Source organism: Camelina sativa, chromosome 6 (assembly GCF_000633955.1).
Source record: "Camelina sativa cultivar DH55 chromosome 6, Cs, whole genome shotgun sequence".
In the NCBI taxonomy this organism is placed as follows: Eukaryota; Viridiplantae; Streptophyta; class Magnoliopsida; order Brassicales; family Brassicaceae; genus Camelina; species Camelina sativa.
This window is the reverse complement of record NC_025690.1, coordinates 7,905,668-7,928,833: the sequence shown is the minus strand read 5'-3', so window position 1 is coordinate 7,928,833 and position 23,166 is coordinate 7,905,668. Positions and strand designations below refer to the sequence as shown.

General features: G+C 34.3%; 3 protein-coding genes across 7 annotated transcripts; 2 read left to right on the top strand and 1 right to left on the bottom strand.

Annotated features, from left to right (window-relative positions):
- On the top strand, positions 314-7,295 carry LOC104790632 (phosphoinositide phosphatase SAC3). Of its 2 annotated transcripts, XR_768718.2 has the most exons (17): positions 314-931; positions 1,080-1,281; positions 1,375-1,540; positions 1,749-1,971; positions 2,263-2,339; positions 2,740-2,927; positions 3,006-3,103; positions 3,198-3,331; positions 3,433-3,564; positions 3,886-4,246; positions 4,525-4,646; positions 4,749-4,859; positions 5,336-5,524; positions 5,858-6,034; positions 6,323-6,428; positions 6,633-6,797; positions 6,890-6,933. XR_768718.2 is itself a non-coding variant. In XM_010516414.2 (16 exons), the coding sequence occupies exons 1-16, from the start codon at positions 836-838 to the stop codon at positions 6,977-6,979; spliced, it is 2,472 nt and encodes an 823-aa protein (XP_010514716.1). In that variant the 5' UTR covers positions 314-835; the 3' UTR covers positions 6,980-7,295. The 2 variants fall into 2 exon arrangements, 1 of the variants encoding a protein (XP_010514716.1); XM_010516414.2 differs by lacking the exon at positions 6,633-6,797 and having other exon boundaries at positions 6,890-7,295.
- LOC104790630 (kinesin-like protein KIN-7B) lies at positions 7,427-12,773 on the bottom strand. The gene is made up of 15 exons (XM_010516410.2): positions 12,529-12,773; positions 11,972-12,218; positions 11,796-11,885; positions 11,585-11,685; positions 11,385-11,498; positions 11,216-11,297; positions 10,986-11,053; positions 10,780-10,839; positions 10,589-10,713; positions 10,174-10,372; positions 9,622-9,759; positions 9,403-9,489; positions 8,400-9,284; positions 7,969-8,276; positions 7,427-7,885 (listed from the first exon to the last, which is right to left on the bottom strand). The coding sequence occupies exons 2-15, from the start codon at positions 12,204-12,206 to the stop codon at positions 7,555-7,557; spliced, it is 2,823 nt and encodes a 940-aa protein (XP_010514712.1). The 5' UTR covers positions 12,207-12,218; positions 12,529-12,773; the 3' UTR covers positions 7,427-7,554.
- LOC104790629 (patatin-like protein 2) lies at positions 20,259-22,531 on the top strand. Of its 4 annotated transcripts, none has more exons than XM_019246490.1 (7): positions 20,263-20,499; positions 20,595-20,963; positions 21,058-21,101; positions 21,430-21,547; positions 21,703-22,005; positions 22,090-22,262; positions 22,345-22,531. In XM_019246490.1, the coding sequence occupies exons 1-7, from the start codon at positions 20,368-20,370 to the stop codon at positions 22,421-22,423; spliced, it is 1,218 nt and encodes a 405-aa protein (XP_019102035.1). In that variant the 5' UTR covers positions 20,263-20,367; the 3' UTR covers positions 22,424-22,531. The 4 variants fall into 4 exon arrangements, with proteins under 4 accessions (XP_010514711.1, XP_019102035.1, XP_019102034.1 ...); XM_019246489.1 differs by having other exon boundaries at positions 20,264-20,511; positions 21,058-21,104; positions 21,433-21,547; XM_019246488.1 differs by having other exon boundaries at positions 20,265-20,511.

The window sequence follows — 23,166 nt, the reverse complement described above, 5'->3', positions numbered from 1 at the left end:
AAAAAAAAAAAAAAAAAAAAAGGATGAACGTAATTCAGTGAAATAAGAAAGTAAACGTGAACTTAGGAAAATAAAATAAAATAAAAATAGTAACAACTGTGTTGTCAAAACTCAAAAGTGCAGCTCTTCCATTGGTGTCCATACAGCTGTAGCTTGAGCTCGCTTTAGGTCACGAGAAAATTCATAAACCGAAAAATACATAAGTAACAGGGTACATATTAATAAATTAATTAATTGATCATCAAACCAATATAAATAAATGAAAAAAAACCAGAAATTGTGGTTTTCATTAGCACCCTTCTTCCCGGTTTACCAATCTGGTCTGGAGAAAATCAAAATCAAAATCAAAATCAAAATCAAACAACCACCTCTTTCCATTTTCTCTCTTCGTCTCCGTCAGATAAAAAAGCTTCTCTCTCTCGTAACGAATTGATCATTCTTCCCGGTTCTTTCATCATTTGTTTCCACTTCCTGAGTGATGATGATGATTCTGTGATCAGTTTTCGCCATCGCACTCTCTATTTTTATTTTTATTTTTATTTTTTTTAATTTATATTTTCGGGGATTTCTTGGATTTTGCTTTTACGCAATTCCGAGAGGGAAGCATCTTCTGTGTTGTTTGTTTGTAGCTGAGAGATACGAAACTTTTGGCTATTGCTGTGTTTCGTTTCGTTGAGGTTTGATTTGGTTACGTTTGATTCCGCAACTTTTGATCTGGTGAATGCTCCGGCGATAATAATATTTCCCTGAGCCAGCGGCTCGGGGGAGATCTGTTAAAAGTCAAAAAAGAATTGTCGACGAGCATTGTGGATTTTTTTATATTTCTTTTCCAGCTATGTCTTCAACTGAAGATGCTGGTTTAGGCTCATCTGGACCACATTCTCTTTACGCTTCTATTCAGGAGGAATTCAAACTCTTCGAGACTCAATCGGTAAATTTACAACTTCCACTTTTTTCAATTTTGGGATCAGGAGCTACGGTAGTTTCAATTTGTGTTGACTTGTTAAGTCTTATGGTGTGTGTCTCTTCGTATAAAATGTGCTTCTCTCTAAGGACTCTTTTGACGATACTATTTGCAGAACTTTTACATGATTGGTTGGGATGGAAATGGGGTTTACAGAGTACTAAAGATCGGTCGCCTTGATCCGTCTGAGCTTAACATTAGTCAAGATTCGACTCCTTATACCAAGAAAGAGTGCTATGAGTTGTTAAAACGGATACACGAAGGGAACAAGGCTACGGGTGGGCTAAAACTTGTGACTCTTTGTTATGGTATCATTGGTATGTGTGTTTTTCTCAAGTTTTTTTTTTTACAGGTCCATCAATTGTTGTGTTTATTTTTGAGCTTCTTCTCACACTACTATATTCTCTCAGGCTTCATTAGATTCTTGGGACCATACTACATGCTGCTTATAACTGAAAGAAGAAAAATAGGCGAAATATTTGGTCACAGCGTCTACGCTGTATCGAAGAGCGAGATAGTTGCGTTGCAAAATTCTACTTTGCAGTGCAACGTTTCTAATTCAAGAGATGAAAACAGGTTGTTGAGATTTCTTGTGTTATATTTTGTTTGTTTATGTTTGGAATGTGTCTAAACATATTTTTTTCTTCACTATTCTTCTCTCTGTTCCCTCAAAAAAGAAAGCACAGTTCTGTAGACGTTCCATCCTTTCAACGTTTTAATGAGCTGAAGTCATCTAACCCTTACACCTTTTCTTATGTTGTGTTTCCAATTTGTTGATGACCAGATACAAGAGACTCTTGTGTATGGTGGACCTTACTAAAGACTTCTTTTTCAGCTATTCTTACAATATAATGAGAAGTTACCAGAAGAATGTATGCAATTACGAGACCGGACATATTCTCTATGAGAAAATGTTTGTCTGGAATGAGTTCTTGACTCGGAGAATCCGACATCATCTTCAAAATACCCTGTGGACTGTAGCATTGGTTTATGGTTTCTTTAAGCAGGTGAGAATTGTATGTTTAATGACAGCTCACTGCTAGAAGAAAATTTCAAAATGCATGTCATCTTTTTTGTCTTACACCCAATACCCAGAGTCCTGTAATATCTTGTTTTATCATTTTTTATTGCACCAAAGGCTTAGTCAGAAGCTTTCTGTTTCACATACAGATTTCTATCATATTATATCAGTTATGGCACTATTGTCGTGTTACTTCTGTTATATGTAGTTATGGTATACTGGCATCTTGATCTTCAACACCTGGATACTCAAGAACCATGCCTCATTTTGCATGTAGGCCTCTCTTTCTGAATCTGGGCGGGATTTTAAGATCACTCTTATTGCTAGGCGTTCCCGTCATAATGCTGGAACCAGGTAAACAATTTTTTTTTTTTTTTTTTTGAATGTAATGTTAAATTATATTCAAAGAAAAAATAACGTTGTTACAACTTGTGCTGGGCGTGTTCGAAAAAACTTAGAAGGTTAAGATTACAGAGAAAGTGATAAAACCAGTGTCATATTCTTGTTTGGAACCACGCCTGAAGCCCCGTAAACAATTTCTTTCACTCCCTAGTTAGGCAGTTTAGGCTCTGTGGTAAGCATGTATTGACATTGCAAGGCGTGCCTCCAGAGACTAAATGTAAAATTTTCCAAATAAAGACTGCATAGGTAGTCATATCTGGATATATCTCACTAGAGCATTGCACAATACCCAACAATAAGAGTTGTAAACTATACATCTTATTACCCTCTCGTAATTATCTCTTCACATTAGGTACTTGAAGCGAGGAGTAAACAGAAATGGCAATGTTGCCAATGATGTCGAGACCGAGCAGATAGTGTCCGAAGATGTTCCTGAAGACCACCCTATGCAAGTGAGTTCTGTTGTGCAGAATCGTGGCTCAATCCCTCTTTTCTGGTCACAAGAGACATCACGACTGAATCTAAAGCCGGACATAGTCTGTAAGTTTTGTGACACTAAAATTTCTGCACTGCTCCCCCTCCTCTCTTCTCTGTTTGACTGCTTTCTATCAAATGCAGTGTCAAAAAAGGAACCAAACTATGAGGCGACTAGACTTCACTTTGATAACCTTGTAGAACGATATGGAAACCCTATCATTATTCTGAACTTGATCAAGGTGAGTTGTCTAATCCACCTAGTATCTCACTTGCTGTCATCATTTTTTCTTATGCATCCACACCTCATCGTTCCTTCGTTTTCACATTCAATAGACAAAAGAGAAGAGACCTAGAGAGTCAATCCTCCGAGAAGAATTTGTTAATGCAATTGACTTCATAAACAAAGATTTACCTGAGGAAAGTCGTTTGCGATTTCTCCACTGGGACCTGCACAAACATTTTCGGAGGTATCTGTCGTATACACCCTTCCAGCTGCTAGAATCGTGTGAAAGCCTTTCAATATATTTGTAGATAAAAAGCAGTTTTCTGTTTTATCTCCTTCTTCCAGCAAAACAACAAATGTCTTGGCACTCCTCGGCAAAGTAGCTGCCTGTGCATTGATGTTAACAGGTTTATTTTATTATCAAGTCACACCAGCCATGAAGATCGAGGGTTACATGAGCTTGTCTTCTTCTTCTGAGTAAGTCCTCTAGCTTGAATTCTTCAATCACTTGTTTATATCATTTTGTCGTCCAACTTATATTTTGTGGTGTCTGCTCAATTTCCTCTTCTTCATTTAATTTATGATGAACCTTTTTTATGTAAATTATTGTATTTTCCTCTTAGTGATGATATCTCGGCTATGGTCATTGATTATCATTAGTTTGTAAAATTTATTTTAAATGAGTAATACTGTAATAGCATGAACGACAGGCTGGCAGAGATGGTGTAATAAAAATAGATTTTACAAAATAATTTTGTAAGCAGAAAATGATACAGTTCTGCTGTTTAAAAATTGCAGTGCTGACACTGGAGATATATCTCCACACACTAGTTCGGATGATGATAATGAGGATCATGATAGCCTTGAGAAGAAATCTAGTAGGAGTAAGAATATTGCTAATGAAAAATGTGATGTCAAGCCACCCAGGCTTCAGAGTGGCGTTCTTAGGACCAATTGCATTGATTGCCTTGACCGAACAAATGTAGCACAATATGCATACGGTTGGGCTGCTCTTGGGCAGCAGATTCATGTATTAGGAATTAGAGATGTACCAGCCATAGAACTTGATGATCCTTTGGCTATTTCGTTAATGGGGTTGTATGAGAGAATGGGCGACACACTAGCTCATCAGTATGGCGGATCCGCAGCCCACAACAAGGTAATGCTAATTTATTTTACTCTGAAATTCACGGAAACATCGATTTGGTTTGTCTTGTTCATAAAGTTTTGTAAAATATCTCTTGCTTGAAACAATGGGTGATATGGTTCTTAATTTTGTTATTTGATTATTTTCCATAATCAGTGAATAATATTTAGAATCATCTGTGATTCCTGGTTAAGTAATGTCAAGACCAAAATAAACGTCTTAAGTTAACATATTGAACATTATTATGTGGATGCATAATGTTGATTTCTAGAATTTCTTGTGGGCAATAGGTTTTCAGCGAGAGAAGAGGCCAGTGGAGAGCAGCAACTCAGTCACAGGAGTTCTTGAGAACTCTGCAACGATATTATAATAACGCCTATATGGATGCAGATAAACAAGACGCCATTAATATGTAAGTTACTCTCTCTCTCTCTCTCTCTCTCTCTCTCTCTCTTTCTGTGGAAACATATTCGTGTTGAAAGTGTTTTCAGGTTTGTAACTTTTCTACATGCAGATTTCTTGGCACGTTTCAGCCTGAACAGGGAATGCCGACAATCTGGGAGTTACGGTCAAATTCCCTCTCCAATAGACGAAATGGAGAGATGAGCATAGGGGAAGATGAAAGGTAGCTTCTGACAGTGCAAACATAAATCTGGTGCTAGCTTTTTTATACATCTCATCCTTAATTTGCTCCTTTAGACACACTTCAGTGATTAAGGAGTCCTATTGTTTCTAATATATTGTAGACCTAATCGAGGTGTCTGCTACAGGATATTTTAGATGGATAGGTTCAACATCTTTTGATAGAATCTCATTCTCTAATGTAGCTTCCATTTTTCTTGCTGACACCCAATTTTTCCTAATTTTATGGGACGACCAAACCATTTTCTTAGTTGAGAAAATGGATTCATGAGAAACGAGGATTGGTTTGGTCACTGCATTAAGCTAAATGCTATTTTAGAACTTTTAGCTGCTGATAGAATCTTAAATGACAGCTATCTGTTTCGTATGATGTTTATGTCTTTTTTTTTTCTCTTAAAATGAGATACCTTGACTGTCATTTTCCTTCAGTAATTTGAGCTCATCGTATAATGCATTCAGGTTTCTTGTGAAAAGGTGCTTATCAGATGGGAATTTTCTCCATGAAAGCTGCACTCCGCTGTCAGCCATGAGTATCAATCATGAAAGAATGCCACAAAAAGGTTTCTCTGCGCCATTACAGCATGTGAGCCATATTCATTCAGAGTCATCATCTGATATACCAGTTTCTAATGATGTAGCATTATCAAGGTTTGTTTCTATAACTCTTACATCTTATTCTGAGTGGAGTTAAGATTATACATTTTTCCAGTGTTAGGAATTGTCTTGGTTATGATAGTTGAACCTATTTGGATAGGCATGCTGTAATTTCTTTTGAAGTGTCCATGCATGTTGTGGGCGTTATACTTTTGTTGGGAAAAGATCTATTGTTTATATCATTTTTATTAATTGGAGGGAGCTCATGTGGTCTGAGGTTGTTGTCTTGGCTCTTCATGGAATCAAAGAATTAACCTTAACGCATTTATTTTATTCAGTGAGCCGTAGTAGGTTAAACTGACTTTTCCAGCCATAATTTCTATGTAGGTGTACTCCTTCTATGCCTAGGAAACAGCTTTTTGGAGATGCGCAAAAGGTTCATCGTTTTGGTAGCGACCAAGTTTACTTTGGCGGGGAAGAAGACATGTCTAGTGTCTCCAATTTTGTTGATATTGAGTGGCTTTCATCATCAGAAAATTCATGCGTGAATGCTCTATTTGACAGGTAACAAATATCATGCTTTAAAGAGCATAGATACAGAAGTGGTAAATACTACTAAAGCTTGTAACGCAAGAGCATGAAATTGTTAGCCAGTAGAAAAAAGTCAGTCAACTGCTCTTAACCCCAAATTGAAAGAGCATGACCAAATTGAGTACTAAACTCATAGTTAATTTGATTATGAGGTAGAAGCCGATAGTAACTTGTGGTTTTTCCAAATACATAATACCAAGATCCACTTTACTCTTAGCTGTCAAATATGGTTGTCGTGATAAATCATGTTACTTTTGGCAGGTCGTCAGCACTTACAAGGAATTTGACAACGTCTTCAACAGAGAATATTATCAATGTAGGACAATCGGCACCAACTACAAGTGAAAGTGGGTCAAGCAGCAGTAAGGTCAGTGGCCTCCAAATTCAACTTAGCGTTTCTTTGTCTATTATTGGTTTCGCTCACAATGAACTTGGTTGGTTTTGTTTCATCCACGAATGTGTTGATGATGTCTTAGACTAATTTGTTCTCCCATATGAATTCTTACTTACAAAGTTCACGAAGAGCCATGGCCAACACCCCTCGTTTTTTGTTGGTTAATCATTTAACCAGGAGCTAAGTTAAACGGATACTCGGGTATAACCAGGAGCTAATTGACAAATAAGTTAACAAGAAGAGGATTTGTTTTTACTCCCTTTTTTTTGCTTGACATGATGAAACCAATATGAAATGCCTCTGAGTCTAGTTGATCTGTAGAAGCTAAAAGAATTGTCATGTGTGAGTGATCTCTCAGGTGTTAGTTTCACAACCGCACTTTGATTGGTTTAGAAATTGTTTTTGCTTATGTGAGAAACTGTATCTATCGGCAGGGGAAGGAACCGATGGGAACAAAGATTCGGGAGGACTTTGCAGATAGCTTCAAAGAATGGGTAGCATACGGTGAAGCACTCTGTCACTGAGTCCAAAATCTTAGGAACACGGAATGGTACAAAAGAGTAGTGTAATACTGAAAATAGCTGAAACGTTCTTTTGAGACTTTACCCCCCTAATTTGTTTTGAAGCCGTTTGTAAATAGTGTAATGTTATATATATATATATAAATCTTTGTACGATTCGTGTGAAAATTATTTGTAGGTAATCCCTTTCTTTACCGCTTTCTTAGTCTATCTGTAATCGTCTGAAACACAAACACCTGCGGTTCTATATTGCGTTTGTGTTTTCAGAAGTAGTCAACGTGAGTGACTTGCTTGATTAATGGTTACACAAGTGTGGTAATTACTAACGCCATTTATATACGGGAATGCAAAATTTTGTGTTGCTACGTCGATACCTGAAGTGGCCCGTTATATCGAGTGATACAGAAAACATTTCACAATTTGAAGATTAACATGGATCCCTAGTGTTAGGATTTTATAAAGAGAGTTTCACAGATCGTGTGAATAACCCTCTCTATTTAGCATCAAGAGACTTTGAAGTTGAACGATTTACAAAAAGAGAAATGTAGCCGTGTTGGATAATATATCAGCTACAACAACTAGAGATGCAACAAGTTGGATATGAAGTTCCATCCCATCATCCATGTCTTCTTATCTGAAGGAGACGCAAAGTTGAGTTCAAACATTTCCTTTCGTATGTTCTCACCCGAGTCACAGAATCCGACAAGCTTAGCCACGATCTCCGCACTCTCTCTCACGTGGTGCATGTTGTGAGGATCTGTCCAGAGTTTGTTAATGAACTGATGCCTCCTTTGTTTTCCCACCGGCGGCACATCCCATTTCAGGTACAGCATCTCCCTTTCCTCTGCTCCTAGCTTTGTGTTTACCCGTTTCGCCAAATACTCTCTCTCCTGCTTCAATGCCCTAACACTGTACACCATAGACAGACATATGCTTGTGAAAACCCTCATAGAGTCAAAGAAAAGGAAGAAATAGGAAAGCACTTGTACTACCTCGATGCTACGTAGCTTGCTGGTTCATCCCCAAGCAATGCAGGACTCGCATTCCCAAGCTCGGCCAAGTGCTGTTCGAGCCATGTCAGCCTGCGGAGCTCAACTTCCATGTATATTTGATCAGCTGGATCTCCTTTGAATAACATGTAGAACTGTGTCCTGTGAATGATTGAGATGTGGCACAGATGCCATAACATTATGATTTGCTTTCTCTGCTCTTCAAAACACAAGGGCCAATCCATCTGAGATTCATCGGTTGCATCGGACTCTGAAGCAGGACCTGTCTCGTTTGCCTCCAGTTCTAACACCTAACATTGACAGATTTTAAGTTACTGCTTCCTGCATCTAAAAGCACTGGACAAATTTTCCATCCAAAGGCGAATATGACAAATTAAAACATGAATGAGCACAAGTCACAAGTTTAAACTGACCTGGCAAACAAGAAGCTGCTTCTGGTATTGAAGCTTTGCCACACGTTCTTTCAATCCAGTAACATAAGCTTTGATGTTCTGTATATTCTCTTCGGCAGCATTCTTAAACATGCGCTTCATTCTCTTAACATCGACTGAATTTGCTTGTCGTGATACAGGCGTTCCTTCCCTTGACGGTGTTCGACTATGGTTATCATCCCTCTTTGGTGGAGTAACTCCAAAAGACAATGGGGCTGAATTAGCAGACACAACATTGCTCTCAGGAGCCTTATTTTCTGTCCCAGAAAGAGGTGAACATGGTGCCCGGATCATATGATGTATGTTAGGACTATTACTTAAGCCGAAGGGAAGAGTTCTCTTCTTTTTCATCTGGGTCCTGAAATCTGGAGTCTGTTCATCTGTCTGAAAAGACGAGACAAGCATGTCAATAGTGTTCTGAACAGTCTCAAGCTTCTTCTCCAAAGCTCCAATTTCTTGAGAATTCAGCCTGGTTATTTCTTCCTTCAGGTTAGCTTTATCACCAACTACAATTTCCTCGGTTATAAGGTTGCTCTTCTGCATGTCCCGGATTTCTGACAGCATTTTTGCAACTTTTTCTGCAGCTTGTTGATCACCCAGTTTATGGGATGTCACTTCTTTATGAATTAGCTCCAGTGCTTGGTTTGCTTCCTCACCCAACTTCTTTTGATGCTTTTCAAGCAAACGAATTTCTTGGACTAGCGCTGTTGGATCTGCTGAAGTTAAAGACTGCCTCACATTATCCTTTCTCCTACCACGAGTTGTTCTGCGGCTTTTCGGAGCAGAATTACTTGGAATGGACTCCTCCTCAGTATGGTAGGAGAGACACCTTGCCACTTGAGAAATAGTTTCACACTCATTTGACCCCTGTAGCCAATTATATAAGCATGTGTGCATAAGGTTGAAGTTATCCCAGAAAATTTTGGAATCTCATATTAGCACATGCATGAGCACAAGCACTGGAGCTAATTCATAAAGCACATACCTTCAGTTCCTTTGCTTTTCTTTCTAGATCAAGTTCAGATTGCGCAATGTCTCTCTGACGCTTTAGCTCTTTCATTTCGTATTCCATCTGCCATTAGTTTAAAAATTAAGTTTACGTCCCATATGGTTTACCTGTTTTAGTCTGTGAGGTCCACATTTTCGAATATGCAGAAGAGATAATTCAAGATGTAGATGTGGTTCTGAAAGTCTAGGTCCATACCTGTTGGATTTTCATCTCTTTCTCAATTAACAGAGACTTTAAGCAGGTAGATGAACTGGACTCCGGGCTTCTTAACTCTGACTCGAGTTTGGCTACTTTTTGCTGCAGATGTTTCAGCAACTTTTTGTCTGAGACAACCTACAACAGAAAATCACATCCCTAGAATGAGTACCAGCAGAAGGGTATATATTCTGTCAACACCATTTTGTTTTTCATCAAACACAAAGAAGTTTGAAGCAAAAGAAGTAATGTTAGTGGTAGAGCGACAAAAGAAGGCTTTGAAAATATATGTATCTTAATTCATGGAAAGAGAAGATTTTCTGTACAGTCAGATTAACCTTCAAAGATTGCTCAGTTTCTAGAATTCTTTCAATCTAATTGTAGATAATTGCATATGTTCTCTATAAGATGATGATTGCTACACACGAACGAAACTATGTTTGCAATGAAAGGCCAAAGAAAAGCTATAGGTTGACAAACGCAAAGTTTTATTTAATCATCCTGTTTCTACAAAACGAAAGACCCCTATAAATATCTAACTAAGTGGCATACCATGTTGACTTTAGCGCAGTTGGTGACTTCCTTCGCACTCATGGCAAAAGAGAGTGTCTTTTTTGTCTGTTCAACGTGGCTCAGTGCTGGGCTAATCGTACATATAATTGCTGTTCTAGCATTCCCGCCAAGTGAATTTTGCAAAATCCTTGTCAGCTTTGAGTCTCTATAAGGCACATGATCACTTCTTCGACCAGAACTACAACCAAAATAACAAAATTAAATAATACAGAACCTTAACTTTTGCATTTCCAATCTTATGCTGCCACTGGAAAGCAAAGTTTAAGCAATATAAAGTATTAATGTTTTGCTAATATCTTAAAATGCCGTACCGGTATAAATGTTCATCAAGCTAAAATGTAATTTAGACATGCCCAAAGACAACCATAGTGTTCAAAGTATTGTGCTTTCTGACCTCAGTTTTCTGATCACTGTAGTAAGTGTCAATAAACTACGGTTAATATGGCTTCCTTCCTTCAATCTTAGACCATCTGCGTTTGTTTGACAAGCACGTTCGCTACCAGCAAGATCAACAAGATTCTGCACCAATGAAATTGTCTTAAATACCAAGTGAAGCTTCAACCCAAAGATAATAAATTGACTTACCAGAGTTGCCATGAAAGACTGCACACAGCCTGCTATTTCCCTGAGACTGCTCTGGATGGTCTGAATATCAAAAGCACAGAACATGAGAAATTGTGGAACGTGGTTACTTTCACTGTCTAATAGGTACCACTTGTCTGTGTTTAAGAAATTAGAGAACTAGAGTATTAATTCAATCATGCAGCATATCACATTAGCATAGATCATACCAGCCGGATAATCTGATGCGATCTTGAACTTTGGTCGTTCAAAGCAGTTTCACCTACTTGCCGATGATCTGTAACAGCAAATAGAAAATCACATAATATCATTAATCAGACATATTTTAGATATGTCTACATAATTCTGAGGCTTTGCTCAACATATCTACCTAGAGTACTATCATCATCAAATGCATAAAAAGATACAGAGCATCTGAACAGGTGACAGGAAGAATTACCTTCACAAGTGCGAATTAAATGCTGTAAATGTTGCCTGCTTTCTACCACTTTCTCCACCAGATTTTCCACAATGGTTCCTTTCTGCAATATAGACAACATTCTTATACTAGCCGAGACAGTATATGCCTCTTTGAGCGTTTGACTTAGCGTTTCTGACCCTTTACATACCTCTGGATCATCTAACAGCCGAAGGTACCCAGAATCACGATTTAAAAGGTCAACCACGTTCTCGTTATAGATCTCCAAGGCAGATACTTTCAAGACGAACCTCCTTTCTTGAGTCTGCATAGATTTCAATAGATCCATATATAACATATCACCTCGTAACTTAAACAATAACTAGGAACCATCAAAATTTGGTCACTCACGTTTCTTATATGCTCGTATATATCCTTAACAACACTTTCAGTAACCCCCCTCATTGTAAACGTCTTGCCACTGCTGGTCTGACCATAAGCAAAAATAGTTGCTGCAACGAATAAAGACAAGAGTTCACGTATCCAGATGATAGCTAAAGCTTAATAAAAACGAAAGATATCTTTAGATGATGGGATTTTGAGAGATATCTGTTCAATTTACCGTTGGTTCCTGCTAATGCAGATAGTGCAACGTCCCTAGAACCACCTTCATAGACCTCTTGTGTTGCACAGGTTGGCTCAAAAACTTTATCTACAAGTACAAAGAAGGCAAATGAGCTAATATAACAAAAAAAAAAAATGGAAAGAAGAAAAAGACAGATAAGCAAATGAGAATACCAAACGAGTATTTCGTTGCAGGCCTCTCAGGGTTGGGATTCTTAAAGACGATGGTCTGATCATCGGGACATTCCAATGCAATGAGATCATATTTGGCTTGTTCCCTCGAATTTAGTGGTCTCATCCGGATAGTGACAAGAATCTTCTCCTCTGTAACTTTGGAACCACCAGGAGTATAAGGATTATTATTAACCCTGTCAATCTTACTTAACGGTGTTCTCGGAGGTCCCATCATCTTCTTCTAAAACTGAAACCAAAATTAGAAACTGAATTAGCTAGGCCTTTAAATGTTACAAAACCTAACTATATACAGTGATCACAAGATTAAACCTAACTATAGATCGTAATACTCCATATGAACGAACACACAATCCAGTAAGCCTAATCACCGAGCCCAAGATCTTCTTTCAAAAAATCAGTAATCGTAACTGTTAGATTATTCAGAATCCATCTATGGAAACTGGAACAACGCGCATACTTGAGAAATCCAACATAATAGTCACCTGAAATCAAATCCAGAATAGGAAAGAAGAAAGAAATTAGAAAGAATCACTTACAGAGACGAGAAGGGGTTGAACAGCGGGAAACGCCGTCGGAGGATGAAAACGCGGCGGTCGGCGACGGACGGCGTAAATCTTTGAGCCGGACAGAATCAAAATTCAAATCGACGGGGAGATTGGGAAGATGATGATTAGGCTTTCGCAGAGGCGAAATCGAGAAACCAAGATAATGAATGTGGAACGGAAACTTATCTCCTTTCTTGCTGATGCTTTCAAAGCTTTCTCCCTCTTTTTCTTTCTTTTTTAAATTTTTTTTTTTTTTTTTTTTTTCTTCGCACACCTGAAAGAAATATTTTGAACATTTAAACGGCCGAAGATCGAGGGTTCTAAATGTCTCACGTGTACGACTGTAATTTTCACATCGGAATAGTACTTCTCACCTTAAAACGACGTGGTTTTTACATTGGAAGGAGAATTGTTTTAGTCGTTACCTTTTTTCATATGTAATTTTCATTGCTATAAAATAGATGAAAAAGTTACAAAAAATAAGACTATGATATTGTAAACTACGTCATGAAAATTTAGCTCTATTTTAATATATATATATAGATGAAATTAAAGATGAAAAAGGTTGCAATATTGTTGTATTATATGTATTATTTCCAGTTTAACCCTATTCTATATTAATAACTAGCTATTTTTACCATAAGACGATTATGACATTGTTGTATTATATGTATTATTTCTAGTTTTACCCAAAATTCTATATTAATAATATACTCATAATTAATATGTAAATAGAATCATACCATAACATTATTATCACCACCACTACTTTATTTTTTAAAAAGAATTAATTAAGTATACTTATTCTTTGATTTCATCGATTAATACAATTATTGTGGGCATGCATGCACACATTAATTCATCGTTAACTTATACATTTATTTATTTTTTTTTATTTTCAACAACTTTAACTACATCAGCTGAGGTAAAAAAAAAAAAAACTACATCAGCTCAAATTATCGAACTGAAAGAGAGATTGTCTACAAATGTGATACTAAGAGGTTCCACACCAAATTTTCGTACCAGGAAATCCACTTTAACATTTACACGCCAAGAAACAAAAATAATAGAAAAAGAATCAAACTCCTCCTTATCACTCGCAATATCGTTCATGTAGTTAATGAAAGCCGACCACTCAAAAAGGAAATATACCATCTTCACCAAGTCAAAGCAATATGTGAGAAAGGCAACGTCAACAATATCAACTCCAATCATCTATTGCATAACCCATACTAAAACTTCCACCTATGCGTGAAGGGGAGACAAACTTTGCCGACGATTAGTAGCGCCCATTGAAGTCTTTTTGTCACTCGGGAACAATACCAGCCTAACATGGAGAATCTGTCCCCATCTTTCCATGAGCCATCCACAAAACAGTTAGTGATTGCCCCGTCGAGTTCATCAAGCCCACCGCTCTAACCTAGCTGAAAATCACTAGTCACAGCACAATAATGGTCATAAACGGCGAAAATCAACCCTAACTAGTTGTGAAACGCTTATTTATACCTGAATTTTAATACCCGACATAAATCAACCTAAATCATCCAAAAATTCAAATTCTATACCTGAACTATGTAAAATTAGGCAAATTTCGACATCTATTTAAACGGTGTTAATTAGCCAGTTAATGGTGCTGAGTCAGACTACACCATGACGTACACGTGGCAAGACAGATCAATACGATGTCATATTGTTTGCAAAATAATGAAAAAATCACTACTAATAGATTTTGAACTCGGGTGGACCGCTATTTAGTTTTTTTCACTCTAGCCACTCAGACACATCGACTTATTTTGTTTTATCAATCTAAGTCATCTAAAAATTCAAATTTTATACCTGAACTATGTAAAATTGGGCCAATTTCAACATCTATTTAAACAATGTTTATTAGCCAGTTAACGACGCTGAGTCAGTCGTACAAAATAATGAAAACATCACTATTAGTAGTGTTTGAACTCGGATGGACAACTATTTCATTTTTTCACTCTAACCACTCGGACACATCAACTTATATTGTTTTATTAGATAACATATTAAATATATCTAGCTATAAAGCGAAAATTTAGACTTGTCATCTCTGTCTCTCCTCTCGGCAGATCTCCCAATCTTTAACCAACAATGTTCTGTCTTTTACTACGTCGATGAACCTCGGGTTCTGTGGACTCTGACGAGAAGCGTTGGTTTCTCTCCGTCGAAGCAATGGACCTCATGTCTTCTTCAAATTCAGAGAAGACTTTTTTTAATTTGGATTATGATTTGCCAATTTATGATTCAAATTGATACGAATACCTTTAATGGCAAAACACAAATCAAATCGATATGTTCAACTTTGTTTTCTTTTCCGATTTGATTTTTGGATTTTATAGTTTTTTTTCCCAAGTCGTCTCCGTTCCCATGGGAAACAAAATAGGGAAAGATAAAAAGAACAGATAAAATAAAATAGAATATATAAAACCATTTTGCATTACAGGATAATAAATCAATATGGCTGAGTGGTTTGGGATTCATTTTGGTAGTCTTTGCTCTGCAGGTTTGAGTCTTGCTTACAACAGTTTTTCATTATTTTGCAAGACGCCGTATTGAAATGTCTTGCCACATGTATGCCACGGTGTCGTCTGACTCAAACGCCGTTAACTGGCTAATTAACATTGTTAACTATATACTGAATTTGACCAAATCTTTTAAATTTTTGGATGATTTAGGTTGATTTATGCCGGATACTAAAATTCAGGTATAAATAAACGTTTCACAAATAGTTGGGGTTGATTTTAGCCGTTTTCTCCTTTATCCACCTCTAGTTAGGCCTGCTGCCAGGCATTGGCCTCTGCCTCCACCACCCTTAAAACCTCGTTAGAATTCACATCCTGAAATAGTCTATCATTTCTAGTCTTTCAAATCTATATATATAAAGTTAACTTTTCTCTTTTCTCCTTTCTCCACATAATCATCCACCTAAGTAATATTATCTATTTTTTTGCATAAAAAATACTATTTTAAATATTCATTCTTTGCATATTTACTACTTATAATTAATAATAATAAAAATAAATAATAAAAAAATTAAGTAAAATTAATTGTTTTTTCAAGTAAAAACAATAATAGAAATTTGTTTTAGTAAATAATAAAAAATAACTATATAGAAATGAATTAAGTAAAATAAATAATAAATTGTAAATAATAAAAATAATACTATGAATTTGTTTTAGTAATAATGTTATTATTCAAAGTTTAACCAAAAAAATGATCATATCCCAAAATTAGAATGGGTTAATGAGTTTAGAATGAAAGTAAGATTTTAATTCATGGTGGAGTAAAAAAAAACAATTTATGTAATTTTATTTCTAAAAATATAAACATAAAATAAAATTGAAGTGAAATATTAGTTTCTAAGAAACATATACTACAAAGATTTATTATTAAATTTCACTTAGAAAATTAAAGATTAATTACTCAACTCAAGGTAAAAGTTTTAATCTAAAATCAATGGTCACAAAATATATTAAAAAATGATATGTATGCCATTACAAAAAGTGACATGTGATTTGTGTATCATATTTCAGAAGACATATTATCAATTGGAGCTACAATTCTATAACATGATAAAAAAAATAAAATATAAAACAACCTTGAAATTTCATCAATATTATCAAATATTTTTAATGCAAAACATTGGCTAAAAGAACATACATTTAAAGTATACTATGTTTTTATGAGAAGACGAAGTTGAGGTTGCATCACAAAATTAACATCTGAAAATAACATATGAGGTTTTAGAAAAATATTTAAATTGGGTTAGTGAATGATATTTATTGGCGGGTTTAACCGTTTCACCATATAAGCATTCTTGACTTGGTCGGAAATTTTATTATGGCAGGTCATACACTTGGACAACCCTGTTGTGGCGACATAGCACTAAACCTGTTCATGAAACTTTGTATATTTGCATTTAATGTGTGATATCGATATATTTAAATGATATTTATAATTAGGTCAAAATATGTTGTATATCATTTAGTAAAGTAAGATTAGTGTTTATATAGATTTATACTCAAAAGTTTGAATGATTATATTTGAGCTCAAGAATTTATATTGATAGAAAATATTTTAAAGTAAAATCTCATGCGTGCGCGGGTACAAATTCTAGTATACCATAAAATCTAAAGAAATTAAGAACTTATACATTTTTTTTATTTCTTTTTAATTTAACGTTGAATTTTTGAAAATTTTGTTCGAGTATTTAACATAAAACTTTAGTGAATTAATGTCCGTAAAGAATAGTTAAAGAATTGATCCATTGGACATTTTTTCCTTCTTCTTTACATTGTTCAAAGCAAATTACTCATGTTTAATATTCTCATTTTCTTCACTGATGAGGGGAAGAAATTTTTTTATTTATTGAATATTGTTAGCTAACCCAGGGTTATGTATTCACTTGGTCAATTGTTTGGTCTGATATTTTACAATTTGTACTTACTTTCCGTTCGATGAAATATACAAAAAAACTAGTAAATTAATATTAAGATGACAGACCACCAATTATAAATATACAATAATGTGGTGCATTACATCATATGTACTATAAAATTGGAAATACTATATAACAAGTGAAAATTACTATAGAAAAGATATTCAATCACGATACAATGTCGCAATAAATATAGTTATATATTATTGATTAAATAAAATAATTATGCTGATTTAATAATATAGTAAAAAGATGGTTTATTATATACAAAAGAAATATCAAAAAATTAAAAAAATAATATTTTCGAAATGAACGGGATACTTAAAATATAGAATGGAACCAAAAGAGATTTAGTGAATTGTGTAAGAATATACAATATGTACAATTCTGTATACAAAGGTAAACCTGATATATATGACTTATACACGCATACACTACAAAAAAAAGCACCATAAATATGATTGATATAAATTAAAGTAAAGGAATGGATTTGTTTTTTTTTTAAAGAGCTGAAAAGAGTATCTATGGTAACTATTTATTCTTATTATTTGTAAATTAAATATGAACTTCTTTTCCTTAAATTTTGGACCAAAATGAGAATAGTAAAAATTTTGATGTAAGAAAAAAGAATAGTAATAATTGTATTTTCTATTTTATTATGATTGGTGAAATTTCAGCGAGACCAAGCGTAATTACTTTATTTGTAGCTAATTAAGTCATCTAATCCATCCCCTATTTAATATTTTGGAAGTACACAACTTATTTTTGGTAGACTATATAATAGTTATAGATTATAAAGTTATATTTATTATTTGATTCATTAGTAGGTTACAAAATAGGTTATATAGATTAGCTTCCTTAGTTATACCCAGATACACTTAAAGAGAATATCCCAAAGAATAATACAACTTAAAGAAATAAAATTTTTAACAATCATATACTCATATGCCATATATACTGTTACGCAATTAAAGAAAAGAAATATAATAAAATCTTGGAAATTAATCACTCTTAAGCGTGATTTCTGATTAAGCAAACAAAATAAGATCTTAGCTAATAGCCTTCCAAAATTTTAGTATAAATCATTGACATTTCCATTCACTGAAATACACCATATTCATACCCAAAAAAAAGTTTTTCAATCTATAAAATATTCAAGCTTTAGTAATATTATTCTTTAAAAAATATCCATTCAACTAAAATTTTGACAGAGTAACGGGTCAAAATTTGAATATTTAAATTTAATTTCATATATTTCTTTTGTTAAATTGTATAATTTTATATACTATACTAAACTTTTAAAATAATTTAATTTGAAATATTTTAAAATAGTTTAATTTGATATTTTAAAAAATATCATAAATATATGATAGATCAAAAAGTTAAAATTTATGAACACTCTAATTTGATTTGTTATAGCACATATAAATAATATGTCACTATAATATGAAAGAATTCCAAGAAATATGACTTTTTGCTAGAGCAAAGGTTGAAATTTCAAGAAATATATTTTTTTGGATTAAATTAAAGTTTGGAATAATGTTGTTTGGTAGGTTCTCTCGGTCAAGATGATTTTGACAAACATACGCTACATATTTAGTCCTAAAATTAATATGCGGTATACTATGGTTTAAGTCATAGAATTAACAATCAAAATATAATCTATAATTTTAAACACTAAACAAATCAAATAAAACTAATAAATAAAAATTATTTTTTTATCACACAACTTAATTTGCGGTATACCATGATTAAAAATCTAGATCTATTAGAATATATTTTACAAAATAAAATAGATGTTATTTTTATAATTCTTATTCAACATATATTTCATGGCATAGTGTTCCATCCAAAAAAACTTTAAAAATAAATAAAATAATCACGAGATGTTTCAAATAAAAATTACAAAATATATAAAAGAAATTTCAACGGTATTCATGGGTCATATTTTAGTTGAGAGTTGAGACACTATAACGGTGGTGAATTCAACAAATATTATTTTACCGATCATATTTTCCCATATTTTTAATATGTTGGTGCTTCTTTATCTGACTTTTTTTAACAAATTCATACATCATTCTTAAAAGAAACTTCCTTGTGTTTTTCTTTTCATGAGCTTTTTCCTTCTTTTACGATATTATTATCGTATATACATACAAGTAGTCATGTAAGATGCAGTATATCTAGTTCATTGGGTCAATATGTAGGAAAGTTGGAAAAATGAGAATGTATTGTTGACTGGCTGCTAAAACCTTAAAGACTTCTAGTATTACCGTATTACCATACAAAGATATATCTTGTAGTCTTCTAATTGTCGCTTCGTTGATCTTATCGAAACTTTCGTGACTCAGCCGTCTTCATTCCCTAGTAAATGTATATATCAAAAATTACACTTAGTATGCATAATACAGCATGAGAAATACATGTCACTCCAAACCTTGTACAAATTATATTTAGCTTGGTACGTAGATCCTGAATCGTTACAGAACATTATATTTACATCATGTAATAGAAATCAAGAAAACAAAAGAAAAAGTAGTAGAAATCAAGGTATACATACATAGTCTAAAAAGTAACTACAAGAGTTTCGTCGAGCATACACGTACGCTCCACTATCCCATCCACAGATCCACTATATTGCATTTTGATGATGTTTATTGCTGACTCCTGAGTTTTTGACACGTTTAAAATGCTGGATTTAGCTCCTAACGTAGGTTTTAAGGAAGCTTTAGTATTTTTGACATAGAATTTGAGACATATTGTATATTGGATTAGCGCGTGGAGAGTTGCAGCCACCAACCATTGCACTGTGTAAACAACATATTTTATATGACAAGTGTATTCAAGTGATACGGAATAACGAAAACACTAATATAAGATCATTTCCATTTTTCAACTATAGAAATTAAACATACCGTTAAAATAATAATAATAAAAAGAACAAAATATGAGAAAAATTCTTATATAATAACTCATGCATGAGCTCTTGGTAAACAAATTTCATCTTACACATGTCACTTATTTATTCTCTTTAATTAATTAAAAAAGAAGAAAAGAAGTTTGATTATCAAATGGTTGACGTGGTCATAACTAAGGTGGAGGAAGAAAAGAGGCTTACGAAAGTCCATATTATTGTCGACAAAGCAAGAAATCAAGAACCAATAAGATTGGAGTTACAACACAGAGGGATGAAGCTACAAAGTTAATTTGACGAATGCATATCCTAAGAACTTAAACTTTGAAATAGCAGCCACTATGTCTATAAATACATAAGAGTTTACTAAAACCTCATAATATCTCACAATCAAAGTCGTATCCCGTCAAGCAACGATACGTTGCTTTCTTTTTCTATAAGATATACATAAATGGAGAGTCCGAAGTCACCTATTCAACCCCCGACGTATGGAAACTTAGTCACAATCCTCAGCATCGACGGTGGTGGAATTCGAGGGATCATCCCTGCCGTTATCCTTGGTTTTCTCGAGTCCGAACTTCAGATATATATACATGTGCTAACTGCTACCTAACTATGTATCATATCTATATAATATTATTTTTTGTGTGTAAATTTTTAACATATTTGGATGCACAGAAATTGGATGGACAAGAAGCCAGGCTTGCAGACTACTTTGATGTAATGGCAGGAACAAGCACAGGTGGTCTAGTGACAGCCATGCTCACCGCTCCTAACAAGGAAGGCCGACCCTTGTTTGCAGCCTTTGAAATTAAAGAATTCTATCTTGAGAACTGTCCAAAGATCTTCCCTCAAGATCATTTCCCATTATCGGCCGCCAAAAACCTCGTCAAGTCCTTGAGTGGTCCTAAATATGACGGTGAATACCTTCATCAGCTTATCCATGCGAAGTTGGGTGATACAAGGTTGCACCAAACACTTACCAACGTCGTCATTCCAACGTTCGATATCAAACATCTTCAACCTACTATATTCAGTAGTTACGAGGTTTGTTTAGGTTCTTTTGTTTTTTGTGAAGTTATGGTATACCAAATTTACAAAACTTTGTTATAATATACGTAACTATATATGTATCTCATAGGTGAAAACCAATCCACTCAAGAACGCAACCCTTGCCGACATTGCCATCTCAACTTCAGCAGCCCCTACATACTTGCCAGCCCATTTCTTCACTACTCAGGATTCAACCGGAAACATTAAAGAATACAATCTTATTGATGGCGGAGTTGCAGCTAATAACCCGGTAATATACGTACCATAGATTATATATTATTGTTGCACAGTCGTAGTAGGGTTTTTTTTATCAATTAGTATTTGATATATATCAACATAAAATATAGAGGGGGCCTCGAATAATATATCACATAATTGTTATTTGTTACGTACGTACGTATATAGGCTTTGGTGGCCATTGGGGAGGTAACAAAGGAGATTACAAGAGGGAGCAGTGATNCATCTCAACTTCAGCAGCCCCTACATACTTGCCAGCCCATTTCTTCACAACTCAGGATTCAACCGGAAACATTAAAGAATACAATCTTATTGATGGCGGAGTTGCAGCTAATAACCCGGTAATATACGTACCATAGATTATATATTATTGTTGCACAGTCGTAGTAGGGTTTTTTTTATCAATTAGTATTTGATATATATCAACATACAATATAGAGGGGGCCTCGAATAATATATCACATAATTGTTATTTGTTACGTACGTACGTATATAGGCTTTGGTGGCCATTGGGGAGGTAACAAAGGAGATTACAAGAGGGAGCAGTGATTTTTTCCCATTAAGGCCAAATGATTACGGAAGGTTTCTTGTGCTTTCGCTTGGAACCGGAAACCGTAAAGCCGAAGAAAAATTCAATGCAAAAGAAGCAGCTGGTTGGGGAATGCTGAGTTGGTTAACACACGACAACTCTACACCTCTCATTGATGTTTTCACGCACGCTAGCTCTGATATGGTTGATTTTCATCTCTCTTGTGTTTTTCGAGCTCTTCATTCTGGAGCCAACTATATTCGCATCCTGGTATCAAAATCAACTCACTAAACTTTTTTCTTTCTGTCGTCATATAACTTCTAAGATATAGTTATGCGTTTCAATTATATATAGGATGACACATTAACTGGGGATGCTGCTTCTGTTGATATCGCAACCATCGAGAATTTGGACAATCTCGCCAAGATAGGAGATGAACTACTAAAGAAACCTGTTTCAAGAGTCAATCTAGACTCGGGTTGTAACGAAAATGCTTATCAAATGACCAATGAAAAGGCTCTTATAAAGTACGTTCATCATTATTGCATTTGTTAGCTTTATATATCCACTCGTATGTATATAAATATATATTTTTTTTTGCTCATGAAGGTTAGCAGGAATACTTTCAAAAGAAAAGAAGATCCGAGACATGCGATCACCTCAGGGGAAAATACCAAATTTGAAATAAAAAAAATTATATCTAATGTATATCTATTGTTGATGATTTGTATTCTTTCACTAATATACATTTGATTTACATATTAATTAATAAAACTTTGAGTCTCATTATGACAAATGGGAATTGCAAAAAATTTTGGTCTTCCTCCAACATCAGTTAGAATAATATTTCAGATAAACATCAGTTATCCATTTTTTTTTCTTTTTTAGCTACCTAAAGGATACTATTAAGAGGAATTCTTCAAAATACCAATATTTTAGTTTTCATTTTATCACTCTTTATTTTTATTTTTCCTAAAAATATCACAAAAGTTTTTTTCCACAAACACAAAAATTGATTTTTAAGGATAACGTATTTGTTATTTTGAGGTTTGGATTGACAAATTTTGCTTTCGGATATAGTTTTTAAGGGTAGAGTTTAGTGTTTAGGATTTAGAAATTATATTTTAATATTAAATTTTAGTCCAATTTGTGGTATTTTTGAAAAAAATAATATATTTTAGTAATATGCTTTGAAAAATTATTCAAAAATTATTCAAGTGTGGTTTTTTAGAAAAAAAAATTAGATAATAGTATTAATGAGAAATGACATACAATTAATCTATCTTCGTTTCCACGGACTAACAAAACAAAAGTTTCCATATCTTTAAGACATAATAAAAATTATGTGAAGAATTTATCATACCGTATATCCCACTGTCGTGATCTTAGAAATCTTAATTATAATTATAAAAACTTTTGCGTATTCTTGTT